This window comes from Dipodomys ordii, unplaced genomic scaffold, assembly GCF_000151885.1.
Source record: "Dipodomys ordii isolate 6190 unplaced genomic scaffold, Dord_2.0 Scaffold27, whole genome shotgun sequence".
In the NCBI taxonomy this organism is placed as follows: Eukaryota; Metazoa; Chordata; class Mammalia; order Rodentia; family Heteromyidae; genus Dipodomys; species Dipodomys ordii.
In genome coordinates this window covers 10,702,251-10,724,465 of record NW_012267243.1, presented here as the reverse complement: position 1 = coordinate 10,724,465, position 22,215 = coordinate 10,702,251, and the positions used below count along the sequence as shown (strand labels likewise).

Genomic DNA, 22,215 nt, shown 5'->3' with positions numbered 1-22,215 from the left:
CCAGGAAAATTACCCCAAAATAAGTTTTATTGCAAGGAAAGTGTCATATTTGATACATAGACCTATAAAACCAAAATCAAAAACCATTGCTGTTTTCCTCATGAACACTTGATTACAAATTTACAGTTTCTCTCCTTTTTTTTATTATAAAATGAAACAAAACAGAAAGAGTCTAAAACAATAGTTGTAACTAGGCACTAATCTTTGGTGAGCCCAGGCGTGAGGAACGGTGGGGTCTGCGTGTGCTCTGGCCAGTCAGAGGAGGTCGGCTCAGCGGCCCAGCGGCGGCTTGTTGAAGAGAGAAGACGGAGACGCGCTCTTATTCGCACCTCCTGGTACAATAGCTCTTTAAATGACTAAAGCAAAAACTAAACGTTAGTTCATGGTACAAACATCTTTCATACACAATAAGCTATGATAAGAAGAAGGCATATGGTGTATAACTACAGTATTAATGAAAATTCTAAAAAAATGGATTTATAACAAACAACAACAACAACAACAACACAACAACATATACTCCTTGGCTGCGCTGCATGATTTGTTTGCACATATGGCAATCCTGAAATAGCTTGAACAGAAATAAATGCACCATTAATCGAAGACAGCACCAAACGCTACGGAGCGCCAGGTGTTCCCGCTCACGGGAGAGCTGGCGGTTCTCCAGCTGCCTAGGGGACCACAAGTGCGCAGCACCCGCTGGGTAGGAATGAGGTGTTGTGGGTAGCACAAGTGGTTCCTTGAGGTTGAAGAGGAGATACAGTACAGTCTGGCTTCCAATACTAATGAGCAGTCAAGGTATTTTGCTACAGTGGTTGTACTTCATCTTCCTTTGCCCGGTGTATCTGGTGATGTCAAACAGTGTCATAAGGAGCACTTCCGGTTTGGATCTCCTTTATACAGGCTCTAATGACGTGTGTCTCTTTTAGATTACTGATCACCTCACCCGCTCAGTGCTCTCAGGCTTTCTTTAAAGTAGGCAGGTGTGCACCAGTTGGATGAACTGGCAGAAAAAAAAATAGGAAACTTTTCTTGAATCTACTGAATTTTCTTTTTAAAGCACCTCTAAAAGAAATAGCTCAAATTTATAAATCTAAGGAAAACCAAGTGAGTTTCCCTTTTTGTTTACATAGTTTTGTTCATTTCTCCATATATTACTGCATTAAAAATAAATAAACATCTATATTTTTTTAACTAGCAACTATAGCAAAATACCCAAAGTGTGATGGACTGCTAACTGTGGGGGGGGGGAAGCTCACATTATTCTGTGCATTTAGTGCCATATGCTGATCGCTTGAACATTTAGGTGTTTTTCTTTTTTTTTTTAATATATTTTAAAATGAAGTTATAGAAAAAAAAAATACAGTAACTACGATTGCCTTTGTACTCAAATCTTTGGCCACACCAGAGTCTAAATGATCCCTCCCCGGGAAGGTCAACATTCCAAAGTCTGACATAGGGAGGAAAGAAACAAGTCTTTTTTTTTCCCCCCCTCTACAGAATGAAGTCTCTGGCTTTGCAAATGTTTCCGAAGACCGGCTGCGCTGAGCTGGGCTGGAAGCAAGTCTGTGGCGGGCTAGTAGAGCTGGATGTGCAGCCTCATCCTGAGCGCCTCCCCGAGCTCCCCGAGGAGGAGGTAGTCATCCTCACTGCTGCCCTCCACGTTCTTGAGCTCCTTCTTCCGGTGCAGCGGGACGCTGCTTACCTCCAGCGTGTACACGCCCGGCGGCAGCTTCTTCTTGGCCGTGTGAAGGTAGCTAAGCCCATTCCTTTGGTGCAGCCGGAAGATGCCATCGTGGTTGCCTTGGGAGATGACGTAGCGGATGTGGTTGTTGAGTGGCTCGATGGCCGGCATGAGTTCCAAGATGTGCTCCTTAGAGCCGAGGTCAGAGAGGTTGAATTTCATGTTGACGGGGTTGTCTATGTCCACGCTCTCCAGGCTGATCTCTCCAGCCTGGGGAAGGAAAGCACAGGGATGGGTGACCTGGGGTGGGGGGGTGGGGGCGACAGCTACAGCGACAGGTTGTGGCTTTCCACCGCTCTCGCATGCTGCACTAGTTGTGGCTACTGCCAATCCCTGACAGCCCGGAGCAAAGGCTGCACGCACAGAGGATGCCCTGGCCATTCTCCACGCCCTCTCACTTGGCCTTAATGGGATCAGAGTTACAGCACCAAGACTGGAACCGCCATTCACATTTCAGCCTTTGTGGATGCGTTGATGATGGCATGCTTATTTGAACACAGACTTCTTTTTAAAGACAGTTCAGGAAATAAGTGGACTTTTTCCCCCCCTGGAGTCTGAATGAGAAGGGCCATTGTAAAAACAGCAGGGCTCACAAGCTGTGGAGGGTTTCATGCTGAAGGCTTGGCTCTAGTTCCTAAGACACTTAAATGACGAGTTTACTAAGGGCCTGACAATACCCAGGGGGAGTGATCTGCACAGTCCTCAGGGATCTGGCTCGAACCAGCTTTGGGAAGATCATAATGAAAACCCTTTGTACAAAAAATATATGTAAGGAAAGAGTGTAGAAAAAAAGCCAGAGGAAGGGTCCAGAAAACCCACGGACTTAAGAGAGATGCTGCTAGTAAGACAAGTTAAAAGAAAGCAATGAACCCATAACCCTTCGCGCGGGTGCCTGTTAAGGAAGGATGTGGCTATGGTAGCCTGTAAGTACCCATTAGTGTTCAGGCGGCATTATGTTCCAAGCACCACAATGGGAGGATTTTTATGAGCAGAAGGTCTGGATCTGTGGTTTTGAGGACTTGATGGATAACTCAATTGTCATAGCTAAATAGCAGTTGGATACCACGGTCTACTTAAAGTAAATATAACATTGACTTTTTTTCCCTTTGTCTTTTGTGCCAATCCTGGGGCTTGAACTCAGGGCCTGGGTTCTTTGCTCAAGACTAGAGCTCTAACTCTTGAGCCATAGTTCCACTTCAGGCTTTTGGTAGTTCAGTAGAAATAAGAGTTTCAAAAGACTTTCCTGCCCAAGCTGACTTTGGACTATGATCCTTAGACTTCAGTCTCCTGAGTAGCTAAGATTCTAGCTGTGAGCCATCAGTGCCAAGCTATATGGAGTTATTTTTATAAAACACAGAGGCTTTTTGGTTAAAGAGGTCTAGTCACGCAAATAAGGAAGGTTTCTGAGGCCCAGAAAACTGAAGCAAATTGTCAACTGACCTAGGGTTTTTGGTGGAATATTCTCAGTGATGTTAATGGAGTTTATCAGCAGATCTGCAGATGGAGCTAGCTACCCGGAGGTTGAGACTCCATCGACTGCACTGTATGGCCCATCTCATGGGATGGGCTCCTGCGGGCTACTCACGGCTGTGGGCTCGGCGTGCTGGATGCTCCTCTTCTGCCTGCCGTCTTTCTTGGAGTAGCCATTGATTTTGCATTCGTAGCATGCTTCTGGGGACAGAGCATTTTCCTCGTCTACCTCCGCGTCCAGGGACAGGTACTGCCCTTTGTTGAACCCCATTCCTGAGACACAGTGGCTGTGAACAAGAAGCAGAGTGGTAGAGCAACAACTTCAGAAATAAGGAACCAACAAAGAAATTCTGAGCTTATAATCATAAAAACGTAATATTCTGTTGTTTTTTTTTTTAAATTTTAAATCCTCAGTATGGGAGCTCTCTTCTCTTGTTTTCAAACAGCGGAATTCTTCTGAGCGCTCACCCTGAGATTCGCCAGCTCCCAATCCAAGTAGAAGGAAGCACTTTTGGGTAGTAGACTCAAGGAGGAACAAGCAGGTATGTGTTTCCCAAAAGAATGGTAAGCCTGTTTGTTTGCTGCTCAAAAACAACAACAACAAAAACCCCGTGCTTTAAAAATTGAGCTTTCTGAGTTCCTATCTCGGTTAACAAAAGCGCCAGTGAATTGGCTCTAAGTGACTCCTATTGGAGCCAACCCCTTGTGCTGAACGATGGCGCAGCCACCCAACGCCCGCCTCACACACTGCTGTCTTGTCAGCGAGGATGGCCTCCACCTCTTATTTCTTTGTGCTGCTGAGCACTGCTGTCTCCAGGGAAGGGGTGAGGCCAGACTCAGATCACCATGGACAAGGCGTAAGAACCCCAAGCGGTGGCGCCGTGAGTCGTGTGGAGATGGTACCATGGGAAGGGCAGGGCCGATGGGCGCAGCCAGCAGCGCCACAGGGTGGCCCAGGCTGGCTTTGAACCGTGATCCTCATATCTCAGCCTCCTGAGTAGCTAGGATGACAGGCATGAGCCACAGGGTGGCCGGCTTGGCCTACTGGGTTTTGGCTGCCTTCTCTGCCAGGGTAGCGTCAGGGAGGGAGGAAGGCCGGGCTGGGCTCGCTTACCCCTGTCCCACTCGATAGTACCCGGGCGGGCAGCCGCAGAGGTAGCCTCCTTCTGTGTTGGAGCAGCCGTAATTGCAGGGGTTCTTGGAGGAGGAGCACTCGTTGACATCGTGGCAGGCACTGGAGAACTGGTCGAAGGAGAAGCCGGAGGGGCAGGCGCACTTGTAACTCCCCAGGGTGTTGTAGCAGGAGGCGGAGCCGCAGGCGCTGGGGTTCGAACATTCGTTCTCATCTGTGGAGGTGGAGAGGGAAAGGCTCGCATGAGGCGGGGATCCAGTGGTAGAAGCGCTATGGTTTCAAGGTACTTAGGATTTTGCAGGGAAGATAGCTTAGAACGCTGTTAAACCTTCACTCTTAAAGTTGATTTAAAAGCATGTCGAAATCTGAAAAATTCTCTCAAATTATGGCTTCAAATCTTTTTTTGTTTGTTTGTCCTGGGACTTGAACTCAGGGCCTGGGTGCTGTCCCTAAGCTTCTGTGCTCAAGGCTAATGCTTTACCATTTGATCCACAGATCTACTTCTGGAGTGTGTGTGTGTGTGTTGTGTTTAATTGGAGATGAGAGTCTCAAAGATTTCCTGCCTGGGCTGGCTTTGAGCTGTGATCCTCGGATCTCAGCCTCCTGAGTAGTTAGGATGACAGGTGTGAGCCACCAGGGCATGGTGGCTTCAAATCTTTCACAAAAGCAGCCCTGTTTGTCCTTCCTTACTCTGTTGTGCTCACCCTGAGCCAGGGGAAGCCCTGGGGGCTGTTTGCCAAATGAATAATGTTTTTTTCATTCTCCTAAGGAAAGGTTATTCCATAAGCCTACATCTCAGGCAGATCCAGAAAGAGGAGGTAAGGAACTGCCAAGGGAGGGGGAGGGGCTCCATGCAGTGACTAGACGCAGCAGTAAGAACTCGGGGCCTCCCACCCTGCCCTGCTTTCCTGCTCACAGATGGCACGCTACACAATTCGGGTCACACCTGCACTACCAGCCTTCTGCCAGTTAAGTAGAAATACGTCTTCTCAGATTTGTCTGCCCTGACTGGCCTTGAATTGTGATCCTTAGATTTAGGCCTCCTGAGCAGCTGGGGCTGTTAGTGTGAGGCAGCAGGCCATGGCCTTTGTGGCCGCCTTGTGGAGTTTTTTTTTTTTTTTAATGGTCCGGGAGCATTGAACTTACAGCCTTGCGCATCTCAGACAGGTGTCCTACGACACTACATGAGTCATAACCCAGCCTTTTCTTTTTAAATACCTGGTGAATTTTTTTTAGATTGTGAAAATACTGTACAGAGGGGTTACAGTTACATGGGCAAGGTAGTGAGTACATTTCTTATCAAGCATTGTTGCCTCCTCCTTTGTTTCCCCTCCCCTCCCTTCTCATCTCCCCATCCCCACCCCTACCCCCTACTCCCTCACCCCCTCACCCCCCCAGGGCCGAAGTTGTAAACTGTTCAAATGCGTTGGACATTTATGTCCTGACTGGATAGGGGCATGATTCTTCCACTTGCTCCTCATGCAGTTGAGATGACACGTGCACACCTTCACCTTCAGTTGGTGAGATGGGGAACTTTTTGCTCAGTCTGCCTCGGCCTTTTTCTGCTCCTCATCTCTGCCTCCTGAGCAGCTACCATTACAGGCACGAGCCACTGTGCCTATCATCTTTTTTGTTTCCTTTTATTTTTTTAAATTTTATTGTAAAGATGCTCTACAGAGGGGTCGCAGTTACATGACTTAGGTAATGATGCTGCACAGAGGGGTCGCAGTTACATGACTTAGGTAATGAGTCCATTTCTTGTTGAGCATTGTTACCCCTTCCCTTGTTCTTCTCCCCACGATCCCTTCCCTCCCCATCATGTCCCTCGCTCCCTTCCCTCCAAAGTTGTAAAGTTCATTTCCAATGTAGTGTCTTGTGGGTATCATTGTTGCAATGGATCATCCTGTGTCCTTATTTCAGTGTTTTGTTATTCCCCTTACCCTCCCCAAATTAAGACAAATGTATATACTAGATGCAAGGTACCAGAATCAAGTACCGTGCCAACAGGAGATATACATAAGGGGAAGAACATACAAAAGAAACAAAAAAAATCACACAGTACATTGAAAACAACAACAACAAATAAAGACTTCTTGTGTCCATATCTTGGGATCCATTTCGCTTAGCATCATCTTATATGGTCATATGTACATAGCTCTTGAGCTTTTCTGCTGATCTGATAAAATTATCCTTGATGTATACTAATTATTGCAAATGAGGGAAACCATGGGACCTATATTTCTTTGGGTCTGGCTTACTTCACTTAACATGATTTATACCTATAATCTTAAGAACAAAAAAAAATCTCACTTATCTGTATTTTCTTTCATTTGTGCTGGTACTGGGGTTTGAACGCAGGGCCTGGGCACTGTCCCTCAGCTTTTTGTTCAAGGTTAGCACTCTACCACTTGTGCTACTTCTGTTTTTTTGGTGGTTAATTGGAAATAAAGTCACGGACTCTCCTGCCAGGGCTGGCTTTAAACCTCAGCCCACAGATCTTAGCTTCCTGAGTAGCTGAGAACAGAAGTGAGACGCTGGGGCCTGGCTTCGATCTGTACTTGTAGTAAATCTAGCAATTCCTCTTTCCTTACTTGTATATGCGAAGAAAGTAGGTAACAATTTAAAAACCATAAAGGGATATACAATGGAGCCTACTGTCAGTTTAGATCTACTACACTAAAAACTGAGTACAGTTTTAACTTCTTAAGCACCGAGTTGACATAGACTGTGCCTTCTGAGAGGTCTGCACCCAGCTGTCTGGTGACACACAGCTTGAACAAGCTTAATGATTCACACTATATTATTAAATGCCTGACAGAAGAAAATTATGGGTTATACTTGCAGTTGCTGGTAGCACAGATTCAAAGGCTGGCTCTGCTTTGAACTTTGGAGATTATAATTTTGCTCATTTGGTATATATATATATATATATATATATATATATATATGTATATGTATGTATGTATATATGATGTGGTTTGGCTCCTTTAGGCTTTGTTATAATCTCAATTTCACCCAGGGCACAGAACACATCTGTTGCATGGAATTCTTTCAACTCCTGTGACTGCATATGGATCGCAGTCTGTTTACCTAGTGTATGACAGGCACATATTTCAGGCCGTGTGGGCTTGCCAGTAGATGCACCCAGGCACACGCTAGCTACAGGGAGGGAAGAGCAGATCTGCAGTAGTCTAGGAGATGATGGCAGATGCAGATGGGGCCTCTCAGACAGGAAATTAAGCTTCACTGAGTAGTGGACAGAGGTTACTCGAAAGGGTAGGCATTACTAGGTACATTTCTAGATACCAAGAATAATTTCAGAATTAAATGACATCACTAAATGTAGGATTCATAGTCACCAAATATAAAATATGCTCTATTACCTAATATGTGAAAATTCTTTATGGCCTGGGGAGTAATTACACAAACTGTCAAAAATCTTGGCTACACAGAATGTAAATATAAGCATTATTATTTCTGTGTACAACAGACTTGGAATTCTGCCACAAGGGCTCATCTGCTTTTGTAATTAGATCTGACGTTCACACACGGTATTTCTTTCCTAACGGAGAATCTAAATTAATTTAAGGACATGAGCACACCACGAATACATGAATATATTCACTGCATTAAGTAGAAAAACTACCAGACAGAACTAATTAACTGAATAAATTGCCTTTAAACATACCACTGATGAGAATAATTTTATGCATGTCAAGTATTTTTGGAAACACCATGATATGCCTCCTAGTTATATGCTACAAATGTACAGCATGGTAAGATTTTGTGTACTTAGATAAATATGGACTTATTTCAGACTTACTTTGAATTGAATCCAACCTTATTAAACAATGCTTGAGTTATTTTGGAAAGGCTATGGAAGGAACTAGAAATTACTCACACTAAGTAACAAAAAATTTCCAAACTAAGTATTTTGCTACTTAGGCAAATGTTCATGTCCACACAAAGTCCATTTTGAATAATCATAGTATTTTCAAATGGCTGATTAAAGCTATCTACATTTGTATATTCTGCATGCTAAAATTTTAAAAACTCTATGGCCACTGGTGAGAACTTACCAAAATGTTAGTTTGGACTTAAAAGTTTGTTTGTTATGAAAAAACAATACTGATACTTTCAAATAAATTATATTTTTCTTGAGTTTCTGACAGTATTAATAACATTCTATATTTGTAATTTTGTGTATTTAAAAAGTCTAGTGCTTTGACTGATAATTCTGACCATTTACTAAAGAACTTGGATAAATCTGTCAGAAATATGTCTATTCTGTATTCCCCCTATATTATTCTAATACATTTTATATTAGCTAGTTGAGTGACTAAAGACATTCAGATAAAAAAAGTTTTTTTTATCTTTTAATTGACATATATCTTTTGTAAAGTTGTTGCTTTTCTGAGTTTTCTGATGGGTTATTTACTTCTATTTCTGTTCTACATTTGAGTCAAATGCCAACTGTTACATATATATTTAAGCTAAAAAAGACAGCAATTTTACTATAGACCAGCTAGTTTCTTTAATAATACAGAACATAGTCTAGAATATTTTTAAAGTAAGCCCCTATTATGTCTACTCAGGTGTCTGCTACTTCAGGATTACCATAGAAGAGAAAGCTCACAAATTAACACTTGTAACTGGGGGTATCTGCTCCTGTGCTTTCCGTTTGGGGCTCATATTTAATTTTTTTTTTTTGGTCGGTTGTGAGGCTTGAACTCTGGGCTTGGGCGCTGTCTCTCAGCATTTCAGCTCAAGGCTAGCGCTCTACCACGTGAGCCACAGCACCACTTCTGGTTTTCTGGTGGTTTATTGGAGATAAGAATCTCATGGACTTTTCTGCCCTGGCTGGCTTTGAACCATGATTCTCAGATCTCAGCCTCCCTGAGTAGCTAGGATTACAGGCGTGATCCACTGGTGCCTGGCTTGATTTTCTTTATTTTCTTTCTTTCCTTCCTTTCTTTCATTCTTTCGTTCGTCAGTTGGACCTGGGTGCTGTCCCTGAGCTCTTCAGCTCAAGGTTAGCATTCTACTACTTGAGCCACAACGCCACTTCTGACTTTTTCTGCTTATGTGGTGCTGAGGAATCAAACCCAGGCCTTCATGCATGCAAGGCAAGCACTTGATTTTCTAAGAGAAGGTCTCACTGTGTTGGCCTAGGCTGCCACCAAATTCACAATTTTCCAGTCTCTGTTGCCTGAGTACAGCAATTACAGCTGTGGCTCACCACACTCATTCAGCTTACGCTTAACAATGGCTGTAGTGTTACAATGGACAATGGTGGCTCAAACCTGTAATCCTAGATCCTCAGGAGGATCGGTAGGATCATGGTTTAAAGCCAGCCAGGAAGAAAAGTCCACAACATTCCATCTGCAAAAGCAAAAGGCTAGCTGGAAGTATGGCTCCAGCAGTAGAGCCGTAGCCTAGCAAGCAAGCCAACTGAGGGACGCAACCTCCCTGAGTTCAAACCCAGGTCTTGGCAAAAACAATAAAAACCAAAGTAAATAAGTGAGATCTACATCATAGTTAAGACTTTCACAGAGCAAATTTCCTTCCTGTGAAATCTATCACAACTTTCTTCTCAGCTCACTGAACTACAGTGAGAAAGTTATTCTGCAAAGATTCCAAAGGATAAAAATCTGACTTTTTTTTTAGAGGATTACTAGAGTAGTGCATCTCGGAGTGTGTGGAGTGGCTAAGTCACAACAAGGACATGGCGAGTGGCATTCTCGGCAGGTGCACTGTCCTCCTTCTGTTCAGCCAGGCAGGCTCTGACAGCAAGATGCGCAGGAGGTGTGCCTAGCAAGCACACTGAAACACAGCCAAGAAATCAGGCACAGTCTAAGTCAGTCAGCTGGCTACTCAAGTAGAATAATGTTCTCTTTGATCAAAGAGCCCTTTCATGATTATTATTACTGTAAGGAATAGACGATGTGCATTTGTTGTGTCTCGTTATGTTTTCTACCTTAAAGACTTCATGTCCTTCAGTGAATCTGTGTGGCGGGGAGCACAGTGGACTGTGCTTATTAGGCCACTCTAGATTCCTTTAGATTTATAAAAAGTCCAAGCTCTCCCATTAGCCATACAAACAGCTAATCTTGGCAAAAAAAGAAAAAAAAAACCAAATGAGATGATTCTTGATATTGGGTACTCTCTTTAAAAATCTGAAATTCGACCTAAGCAGCAATTTAAAATGATAAAAACACTAGTTCAGTTACCTTTAGGAACTTACACACTCATTTTTTTTTAACCATGAATATTTGCAAACACACACAAGTACAGAGACTAGAACCACCTCCCATCCAGCCCACCTGAAGTGCTGCTGTTTAAGCTGCAAGATTCAAAGGCTAGGTTGAAAGTTCAGCATCCCTGTTTGTTCATTTCATGCAGGGACAGTGTGAGGTGAGGAAAGCAGGGGCTGTGTGACCAGGAGAGACTCACCCACGCACTGGTTCCACTGGTAATGCTGGACATAGCCCTGCGGGCAGCCGCACCTGTACCCACCCAGGATATTCTGGCAGCCATGTTGGCACCTGTGGTTTCCGTCACATTCATCAACATCTGCAAAAGCAACCCCGGAAAAATCTTTACCTCCCCTTTCCTCTAAAACTTTGCTTAAATCCATCCCAAACACAATCTTCAGAGCAAACAAATAAACAGGACATAGCACACTGAGAGACTGCGGGTTTTCTTCCAAGAACATGGTTATTAGTTATGAGATAAGACGCCACCTCATTCTTTGCTTTCCACTGGACCACGGCTCATCAGTGCCCTAAACAGCTTAATTCCAGCAAATCAACTGTGGAAACCACAAATGTTATGCATTTTGGGTTGATTCACTGCACATGGCATGATTTATTTGGTAAATTTTATGTGCGTGTGTGTGTGTGTGTGCGTGTGTGTGTGTGTGTGTGTGCATTTGCATTATAGATTTCAGTGGACTCAAAAATGATCCACGTGTAATCCTCATTTGGGGAAGGCAAAAGCCCTCAAAAGAGATCCAAAAGTATAATGGTTTTGTAGGCAACACATTTTTTTATTACCATTCAGCATTAATTAGAAGCAAATGCCTTTTAGGTATTTGGATCCATTATTTTTAGACAAGATGTGGTATTTTTATGCACATGGAATAATTTCTTTGTTCTTATATGCATAACTGTTCTGGAAAGACAACTGAGGCTTTGAAATCTACTCAGGAAGACTGAAAAACAACTGGAATGTCTGACGTGTATATAACAAATTTACATGGATAATTAATAAATGGTATCTTATGTGAATGGTCACAAGCTGAACTTACACATGGCAAGCAGCTGTGGGTTCAGAAAACTTTCAGCGTCTCAATGATTTTAACAAAATATTAAAATACAAAATATTAAAATCAAAAATTTTAAATAAAATTATTTGGCTGAAAGTAAGATACAATCAAACTCCTCTACTTCTTATAAAAAGCATAATAAAGCATTGGATCATATTTTTCTAGGAATAAATATTAAAAAGGATAGTTAAATCAATAAAACTAGCACTATGTGAAAATGTGAAGGGATATATTACAGTCTTAAAATTCTGGGCAGGGGTATTCTGTTAAAAAATACCAGTCCTGATTCATTTGCATTATCATAGACCAGCATTTGCAATGTCAACATTAAACACTTATGTGGTATTTTATCAAGTGCAGGCAGATTCTTATTTTGTTCCCATTTAAATGGTCTATTGAATTTCGCATGAGGAAATACCTGCTATTGGGAAGAGTAGGAAAGTGCTCTTTGAGCAACGGGGAGAGAGGAAGGAGTTTCAGCTCACGGATCATACACAAGGCTGTCAGTCCTCCTCCACCAGGGAGCCAGTACACGTTTTGAATTCCCTACCTTAAAAGGTCCTCTTTCATCCTTAACTTTCCTACATTCAGAAATCATAGAACAAAAGTCCAGTTATCCTTATTTTCTTGTACACTCCCGCTGTACTGCAAACCACGTTAGGCAAAGAATTCTTCACCATCTTCATTATTGGTAAACAGCTTGGTTATTTTAATGTTACCTCCGAAATGACAGAATTTGTTTCATCATCTTCAAGTTTGCATGTATGCCCAAAGAGAAATATGGAAACTTGCCAATAAAACTCCACTGCAAGATTCTGTTTTGACACATATTTTGTCTTATTTGTCTTTCTTTTTTCAGATCATCTCCAGGTCTCATTTAGAGGTTTGGAAGAACATATGCAGAGCTCCCTCTTAAATGATGGATTCTGAGCAAATAAACTCACCTTCACAGTTGAGTCCAGTGGCATCAAGTGAGAAACCCCGTTGGCATTCACAGCTGAAGCTGCCAGGGGTGTTCTGGCAGATCCCCTTTGCTCCACAGAGAGAAGGCTGAGAGCCACATTCATTGTTGTCTAGCAAAGCACCGAGGAAGAGGGAGTTAGGTTTCCCAGCATTTACCATATGACTTAGCAGTTCACTACCCCAGATGAACTGATATAGAAAGGCTCATGATGTGCAAACAGCACCTTACAGAAACTGAAGCTAGAGTGCATTCAACTTTGAAACTAGAAAGCATTTCAGTGTGACTGGAAACATACTTTTAGGCGATACAGACTGAAAGTCTGGCTTTCAAAAATCTATTTGTAGAACCTCAGCATGCCTTCATCACATTTACCTGAACACCATGACTCTACTCAGAAGGCAGCCATGAAGGCACTGTGCAGAATATGCCAACCATATAAATCATGGGTCTCCATAGACCTTTATTTAAAAATGTGGGTATTGTTCTTAAGAATGTCCATATTATGAACAACTTTTTTAGACCAGTAGAAATAACTGGTTCTAAACAAGAGTATGATTGTAAATACAACTTTTAGGCACCAAAGTTTGTTAAACTACCTGACAGCGGTTTTGTCTTACCAATACAAGCAGTGTGGTGCTGGGTGAAACCTGGGGGGCATTTGCAGGTGAATCCCCCCAGGGTGTTGACACAGAGGAACTGGCAGTTGTGCTGTTTCGTCTGACATTCATCAAGGTCTGAAAGGAAAGACAAGCTCATGGACACCAGAGCTATACATTCAATCTCAGGGAGCAATAAAGCTCTCTCTCTCCTCTCTCCACATTATCTATCTATCTATCTATCTATCTATCTATCTATCTATCTATCTATCTATCTATCTATCTATCTATCTATCTGTCTATCTGTCTATCTGTCTGTCTATCTGTCTATCTATATCTATGTCAGTACTGGGGCCTGAACTCAGGACCTGAGTGCTGTCCATTAGCTTTTTTGCTCAAAGCTGGTGATACTACTTGTGCCACAGCTGTACTGCTGGCTTTCTGCTAGTTAACTGGAGATAAGTCTCATGGACTTTCCTGCCCAGGCTGGCTTCAAATCTCAATCCTCAGATCTCAGCTTCCTGAGTAGCTAGAATTAAAGGTGTCAGTCACCAGTACCTATCTATACCTATACTGAAGCAGCATATATATGATGGGTGACTAGGGTAGAACAGCAAAGGGAATACCTACCAATGTTGTCTTAAAATATGAAAGGGAATGACTGAAACACTGCAAGTTCTACGAACTAGTCTCAAAATTAAAACCCACAAATTTAAAATTTTAGACTCAGTGTAACACAGAACATGACCAGTCACTTAATCCTGTTGCAGGAAGAAGTAAATAATAAGACAGAATCTAGGTTCTAGCACAAATAACAAAAGAGTTTTCCATCCCAAATGAAAACACTATCATTTTTATCAGAAGAAGGAAAAACGTAGTCTCTGTAAATTTAGTCTTTAATGGTACTAATATTTGGGCTCTGCTAACAGAAAGCTCAAAAATTTGATTTTGGTGACTGAAACATGCTTTGGGAAAATATATTAAAGGTTTATCATACCGAAAGGTTTAAAATACCAAAAAGACTAATGTATTATTTTATGGATTAAAAAACTTAAGTAGCCCTCATAAACACTGCAAAATTAAATTTGCCCATACCAAGAATCTAAACAGGTTCAGTTTATTGCTTAAACATGTTCAAGTACTTGCTATTCATTACTGCATTTTTTTTTTGTCGGTTGTGGGGCTTGAACTCTGGGCCTGGGCGCTGTCCCTCAGCTCTTCAGCTCAAGGTTAGCGTTCTACCACTAGAGCCACAGTGCCACCTCCAGCTTTTTCTGCTTTTTGGTACTGAGGAATTGAACCCAGGGCCTCATGCATGTGAGACAAGCACTCTACCACTGAGCCACCTTCCCAGCCCCATTACTGCATTTTTATATACCTAGAAATATAACAATTTAACTTAGAATTATCTGTATTTAAACAATTTCTTCAGTCTATTAAATTTCACACTTTGATTTCTTTTAAAATCGAGTATGTAAGAAGAATATTAAAAGAAATCTTCAAAGTATGAAATTGAATTTATTTTATCGATTAGATAACTTAAATTTTAATTAAGTGTAATAATACTTTTAATACTATCAAAGCAAAAAAGAATTTAAATTTACATATCCATTTTCACATTTTTGTAGTGAGTGTGTAAATAAAAGTGCCTAGCACAATAAAATCTTAAGTAATTGTCAGAAAAAATCGTATGTAGTAATTTAACTCTTCCCTCACAACACATTATTTTGTTCTTCACTTTTGTTTTTAAAACGTTAGGTTGTTGGTGTGGGTACTGGTGGCTCCTATCTGTAATCCCAGTTATGCAGGAAGTTGAGGTCCCATCTCCAAAATAACCACCAAATAATGGAAGGAGTTGCATTGGTCAAGAAGCGTTGCACTCATAAACTGACATGTTGAACTGAAACTGCAAGACAAACAGCAAGAAGAACACGCAACAACCAGAAAAACTCAGGGCTGGAGACGTGGCTCAAGCAGTGGATGTTTAGGCGAGTAACCCCACGCGTGCACACAAACACACACAAGTGAACTATCATGACTTGGTTTCTCACGATGTCTCCTCCAACAGGCAATCATCATTTTCTACAAATGATAAAGTAGTCACAGGGAAGCTACATACAGATGATGAAGATGCACAAGAGGTGATCCCTGATTAGTTAATAGCTGATTCTGACAGAGGAGACCGCGGCTCAAGGCTCCTCCCTCACCTTTGCATGTCTTTGCATCCTCTTGCAGGACATAGCCCCGAGGGCAGGAGCACTGGTAACTCCCCTCCGAGTTCTTGCAGATGAAGTTGCACGGTTTCGGGGACTGGGAACATTCATCAAGGTCTATGTAAAAGTGATGCGATGATTAAGGTTTTAGTTAAAAGAACAATCAGCCTCTCTCATCCCTCCGAATCCTCTCTTCTTTTTGTCTTTCCTTCACAGAGTAAAAGAGAATCCAGCCAGAGAGCAAAGATGCCCAGAACAATGTTCACTAAAGGAATGTACTGGTCGACGACATACTTTGTAGGTCATGTTACAATTACTGTAAATATTGTGATGCCTGTGTTCCCATCTTCAGACTCTGACAGTGGGCTCTCTTACCCTGTCTTCTGGCTGGTCCTAATTTCAATTTCCCCTGCTCCTGCTCTGGCTGTTTAAGCCATTGGATGAAAAGTCACAGCTCATCCCCAGGCAGTCTCAGCACATTTTCCTCCCAGGTTCCAGCCAGAGGTGGTACAGACCCAGTGCCTTGCCTCACCCTGCACAGCATTCACACTTTCCAGCCAGTCCCTCTGCTGGGCCATCTCTGGGCTGTCCTCGCTGGAATATGCCATCCCCTTCCTGCTAAGACTCTTGATTGAATAATACAATCTCCTTTTACAACATATCCTGGGCTGGAACTCATGATTAACAGTTTGTCACTCACACACCCATTCTATCTACAGAGTAAATGCTTATAAAGGGGCATGTTGGTTTTCTTAATCTTTTAATACTGGGTGTACCTGCTATTGAAATAGATGATTTAATGAAATTCAGATAAGGGGATAAAATATGGAGGAGATACTTTTTAAACTAACAAATACTTTGTAAAAGAACTCAAACAAGACCAGTTTCCTTCTTCCCAACCATAAGAGAATGATGTGGATGAGACAAGAAAAAATTAAACAAGAAAAAGAAGCCAAAAAATAGTCAAAGGACTCTGTGCTGAATCTGTTCTATCAAACAGAAATTTTAGATGATATTTTCTTGGTAGGCTCTGCACATGAAACGGTGAAAAATACATTCTGTTTGTAGTCATAATCACAGTAAGAGCCCTTTCCACCATCCCCAAAAATGAGGTACATATTTGTAGTTTAAATGAAAATATAAACTACTGGAAGTGTATTTTGTTAGATTTATGTTTTTCTGATTAGATATTTGCTGATGAACTAATTCTGCTTCTCACACGATAAGAACTGTGTTATCAAATTACCAAGAGGAGTGACATAATGTTGACAAAATGTATATTCCAAAGACCTGTAACAAGACCACACTGACCCTAAGAGACTCATAGGAGACACAGTAGACAAGCTCCACCTGGAGACACCTGGCCTTACCTACACAGGACGTTCCACTGATGTCTGTGGTGTAGCCAACCTCGCAGAAGCATCGGAAGGAACCCATGGTATTAATGCACTGGCCGTTGGTGCACAGGTTTGGCATTACCTTACATTCATCGATATCTATGGACCAGGAAAACCAAAGATAAATGAAAAGTAGTATGTATGTGAAGTAAAAACGATAAGCAAGTAATTTCATTATTCAAGGAATGGCAACATAGCCCGGCACCGGTGGCTCATGCCTGTAATCCTAGCTACTCAGGAGGGTGAGATCTGAGGATCACAGTTCAAAGCCAGCCCGGGCAGGAAAGTCCGCTCCAATAAACAATCAGAAAACTGGAAGTGGCATTGTAGCTCAAGTGGTAGAGCACTAGCCTTGAGCTGAAGAGCTGAGGAACAGCACCCAGGCCCAGAGTTCAAGCCCCACAACCGACCAAAAAAAAAAAAAAAGGCAACATGGAAGAGAAAGAAAATCCACAGTGATAGAAATAAAAAAGGGTAAATAAATTAATTTTTGTATTAAATAAAGAAGTCCTTACTGAGTATAAATGATTACTTTTTGTGATCTAGAAAGCTATCTCTTTGAAGTGTAACTAATTTGGAGTCTGTGGTAGACTATTTGAAGAATAGTTCTGTGTGTGTGTGTGTGTGTGTCTGTCTGTCTGTCTGTCCGTCCTGGGGCTTGAACTCAGGGCCTGGTGCTGTCCCTAAATGCTTTGCTCAAAGCTAGAGCTCTACCACTTGAGTTACAGCTTCACTTCTGGCTTTTTCAGTGATTAATTGGAGATAAGAGGTGATGTTAGAGAAATGAACACTAAGATATGTGTTCAATTTTTTTTTCTTTCATGCGATTGTTTCTAACACATTTATAAGACTATTTCTTTGTTGCTTTGTATGTCCCCCCCCCCCACAGTATAACCCCTGCTTTCACTGTTTTGATGTCGGTATAATTTGTGGGGGGGAAGGGGAAAAACAAATCATTTAAATAGGGATACAGGTGGACCCATTGCAACAATGAGATGTACAAGTCGTTATGTCGAAAACAAACTTTACCACTTTGGTGTGGGGGGGGCGGGGAGGATTGGGGGAGGAGGCGGGGGTGGGGGTGGGGGGGAGGATGGGAAGGGATGGGAAGGGGAAACAAAGGAGGCTACAATGCTTGATAAGAAATGTACTCATTATCTTGCCCATGTAATTGTAACTCCTCTGCACAGTAATTTCACAATAAAAAAAAAAAAGTGTCATGGACTTCTTGCCTAGGGCTTGGAACCTGTCCTCAGACCTCTGCCTCCTGAGTAGCTAGGATTACAGGCATGAGCTACTGGCATCCAGCTGAAAACCAGCTTTTGTTAGGAGTCTTGCAAAGAACTGGGAATCTGTTTCACAGTAGAAGAAAATGGTATTTTTCAGAATATGGGTTGGTTGTATAAAAAATAGAAACAATTAATGCATTATGAAACTTGCTACTTTGGAAATCTGCTACCAACAGAATGGAATCTTAACACATGCTCAAAAAAGAAACACTGTTACTTTCTATATTTTGGCAGTACTGGGATTCGAACTCAGGGGTGTGTCCTTGCTATGCAGGAATCCTTTCCCTGAGCCACATTCCTAGTCCAGAAATATTTATTTCAATAAGGCAGGTGCAGTTTGTAGGTTTGGGATCACACAGATTTATTATATTCTTGAGCCCACCGTCTCCTTAAAAAATGTATGTTCTTAGGAACATTATCTATAGTTATCTTAGCTTTGTGCTTTAGTTGCCCTCATCAGTTTAATGGAATGTAACATATGGGAAATTTGATTATAATAAACTCAACTGTGTAGGTTTGCCTTGAAGAATAAATCCACAATCATTCTGAAAGCATAAGCCAAGACCATTCCTTTGACCTGTATATCCAAATATAGAGTGAATAAGTATTTTACCCAAGTAATCACTCTATCACTGTTCCTAATTTCTTTCACATATATCTGAATCAATGAAATCTGTGACGTTCCTCCACTCCTTACCTCTCCCGTCGGTGGTATACCCGGGGCCGTGAGGACATATCTTTTTGTACTGGGCAGTTCCGGGAAGCGGGCACAGCTCGCAGTGATGCCCCCAGCCCCGTCCACCATCGCAGCAGCATTCGGACTTGGTGACCAGATTGCGGCTGCTGGACGCCATCTGACACATGGTCTGCAAGACCTCTGCAAAGCAGAGTCCCTGCCGGTTGTCTGAAAAACGGCAACGCAGTCAGAGTCAAGGCCAGGGAGACACTTCATTGTCTCTACTTTCAGATCAAGTTAGGCCTACCAGTGCTTCTTTTCTTAGCCATAACATTATTTTAGAAAAGATAAATATTCTTTTTATCTGAGCAATCTACACTTAATGATTAAAATCTTTTGTTGGCAGTTAAGTTCTCATAGTGCTTTCATTATAGACAGGTTACAAAATCTGACCAAAAACATGATACCATACTTTAGCAATAAGTATCCTTCCCTTCAGACCAGTGATAACATAAATGATGATGTCTCTCCATTCCTATCAAACCAAAGGAAAGGGAAAAATCATACTAATTATCTCTCCTTAGGTTAACGAGCAAACGAGTATCAGGATCTGTTTTCTGTTGTTTTGTTTTTGGTGCTTGAACTAAGCGCCTTGTCCTATGCTTGGCTTTACTTCTCAAGGATACCTTTCTACCACCTGAACCACACTTCTACTTCCAAAGTCCAGGGTGTGTTCTGAGCTTAGTACTTAACTCACCTCTGGTATTTTCTACATTTAAAAATGCCTGTTGAAACATTTGGCCTCAATCTGACAGAAATAAGGAAAAGTCTTCAGGATGGTTTTACAAAGTACAGTGAAATGAGCAGAAAATTAGACTTTCCTTGTAGGTTACTGCTTCTACTTCCTAAAAGATTGCTTGTTTAGTAAAGATCTACACTGGAGACAAAAGAGTCAATAATATATAGACTAAAATTTTCCTCTGCCTTGAAGCGGCTGACTTCATGGTGAGGGCCAACTAAGAGGGGAACCAGGACCTCTTTGGGCCATAGTAATTGACAGCCTGCTCTTCTGTCTCTTGCTCTGTTTTGCTTACATTTTATTATACCATACTTCCAGAGTCCACATAATAAACGGCCATAGTTATAACGTATGCATTTTAACATCAGTGTAATGTCAGAAATTTACGATGTTCCCCAAGAAAATGTTTCATCCAGTGTTTTTCTGTACGTGATGTAAAAAGCTGACCTTCACTACATTTTTTAAAAGGTGGCATTTACTTTGCATTAATATTTGTGAAGCTTACCTCACATTGCAAATATTTTCTTTTGGAATTAAATCATCCCCTGGTGTAAGTCATACTCAAAAGTCACATTTTCCATAAAGCTTAATTAATCTTAACTTTGGAAAGACTTTACTTAAGACTGTTACTACATTACTCACTGATGTACATGCAAGATGCACACGTACAAATGCATCATTTTAACAGGTGTATAACGTTAGGTAGAGGTATGTGGATTTCGCAGATTGTGGAGTGTCTGGTAGACAGGAATACTTACAAAAAGACTGATTGTTAGTGACAATCCCAACTGGAAACAGTAAATAGAATTGGTGAGCTCACAGAACAGGTTTTACTTATCAAGTAAAATAGAATTCATATCAACTTACCAAGGCATTCAGTGCCTGAGGAACTTGACTGGAAACCTTCATTACATTCACACCGATAGCTCCCAATAATGTTAATACAGCGTCCATTTTCACAGATTCCTGGCTTGGTCCTGCATTCATTTTCATCTTCAAAAGGCAAAAAATAGGACTAAGGAGCAGCTTTGTAAACCACTGACTTATCAATTACTTTTTAATGGGTTTTATTTTAAAAAACTTTGTCATGAAAAAATAAATAGGATAATGTTTAAAATGGTCATGTGTGGGTATTAATATATCTTTAATTTCTCATAGTTCCAGGTAAGTGCTTTTATATGCTTTCTTAAAATTTTAAGTACTTGTACAGAGGGTGTCCTTCCAACATGTCAGGTTGTAAGTACAAACATCTTCACCAATTTCACTCTTGTCTTAAGGGCTGGGAATGTGGCTCAGTGTTAGAGTGCTTGCCTAGCATGCATGAGGCCCTGGGCTCGGTTCCTCAGTACCACATATACAGTAAAAGCCAGAACTGGTGCTGTGACTCAACAGGTAGAGTGCTAGCCTTGAGCAAAAGAAGCTCAGGGCCAGTGAGCAGGCCCTGAGTTCAAACCCCAGGACTGGTAGAAAAAAAATTCACTCCTTCCATTGTTCTTTTTCCAGATGGGTGTGTTCTTAATACATATTTTCTCGCCACCCATCCAATTTTCAGGATTGGAAGAAGGACAGTCATCATTTAACCAGCAGTTTAAACTATTTATATCTATCACAATTTGATTCTTACCCACCATTTGATATTGTTTTATGCTTACTTTCTACTTCTATCAACTTGGTAGTCTCCTGACTCTTCCTCCTATCCCTGACTCATGTTTGGAAATTCCAATCGCCTTTCTGTTCTTCAAGTGGTAACCACTGTTACAATTTTCATATGCACTGCTGATGTGCATTTGCCAACCAATGTCATGTAGTGTATCTCTCAACAGGTTCTCACCATCACAAGGATTGTGGGAAGGATTTATTCTCTTTGCCAGTATCATCCGACACAGTCATGTGATCCACAAAATGTGAATTGTTAATGTTTGTACTACTGGGCCATCAATATACACTTGAACTAAATACTCAAGTTGGCTGGCTTATCAGCTCATTGCTTTACATATATTATTACCTTTCCTTCAATGAATTTTTACAAAGTATTAGAGTGTACAGTTTGGTAAGTGTTTTAGATAAGGTGTGGTATGAGTGACAAATAAATTCCAAAATATATTTCTGACAACATCATTTTTGGACAGTTCTCATGTTTTTAAAGATAGGATTCTAATTAGAATATTTTGAAAATATTGTTCTGTTTTCTTTTATTCAGTGCTTCTTCTCATTGGTAGGAAATACTTTTCTCTCTGAGAGCTTTAACCATTTTTACCATCCCTTGTGTCTTAGTAAGGATTTAAAAAATTCTTTTAGAAAAAAATTAAATGTATATATATATATATATATATATATATATATATATATATAGAACAAATGAGCTAAGTAATAAATTAAAAATATTATTTTTAGGACTCAAGGCTGTAAATTCTCCTTTTCCTAATATCATTCCATTTTTATTTTGATTTCTATTTTAGTTTAAATTATGATTTTGTCTGATTTATTTTTTTTTAATTTTATTTTATTTTATTTGTGAACATACTGTACAGAGGAGTTACAATTACATGGGCAGGATAATGCGTACATTTCTTACCAAGCATTGCAGCCTCCTCCTTTGTTTACCCTT

General features: G+C 41.2%; 1 protein-coding gene across 1 annotated transcript in view; it reads right to left on the bottom strand.

The window, feature by feature from the left end:
• Window positions 1–1,094: 1,094 nt before the first annotated feature.
• Fbn2 (fibrillin 2) overlaps window positions 1,095–22,215 on the bottom strand; it is a 193,388-nt gene continuing 172,267 nt past the window's right edge. Inside the window, exons 56-65 of the mRNA XM_013015529.1 lie at window positions 20,475–20,600; window positions 18,830–19,036; window positions 16,817–16,942; window positions 15,441–15,563; window positions 13,255–13,371; window positions 12,618–12,746; window positions 10,800–10,919; window positions 4,329–4,560; window positions 3,330–3,501; window positions 1,095–1,954 (exon numbers count right to left, since the gene is read on the bottom strand). Of these exons, the coding sequence (XP_012870983.1) occupies window positions 1,577–1,954; window positions 3,330–3,501; window positions 4,329–4,560; window positions 10,800–10,919; window positions 12,618–12,746; window positions 13,255–13,371; window positions 15,441–15,563; window positions 16,817–16,942; window positions 18,830–19,036; window positions 20,475–20,600 (1,730 nt within the window). The 3' untranslated portion in view covers window positions 1,095–1,576. The remainder of the gene's footprint in view (window positions 1,955–3,329; window positions 3,502–4,328; window positions 4,561–10,799; window positions 10,920–12,617; window positions 12,747–13,254; window positions 13,372–15,440; window positions 15,564–16,816; window positions 16,943–18,829; window positions 19,037–20,474; window positions 20,601–22,215) is intronic.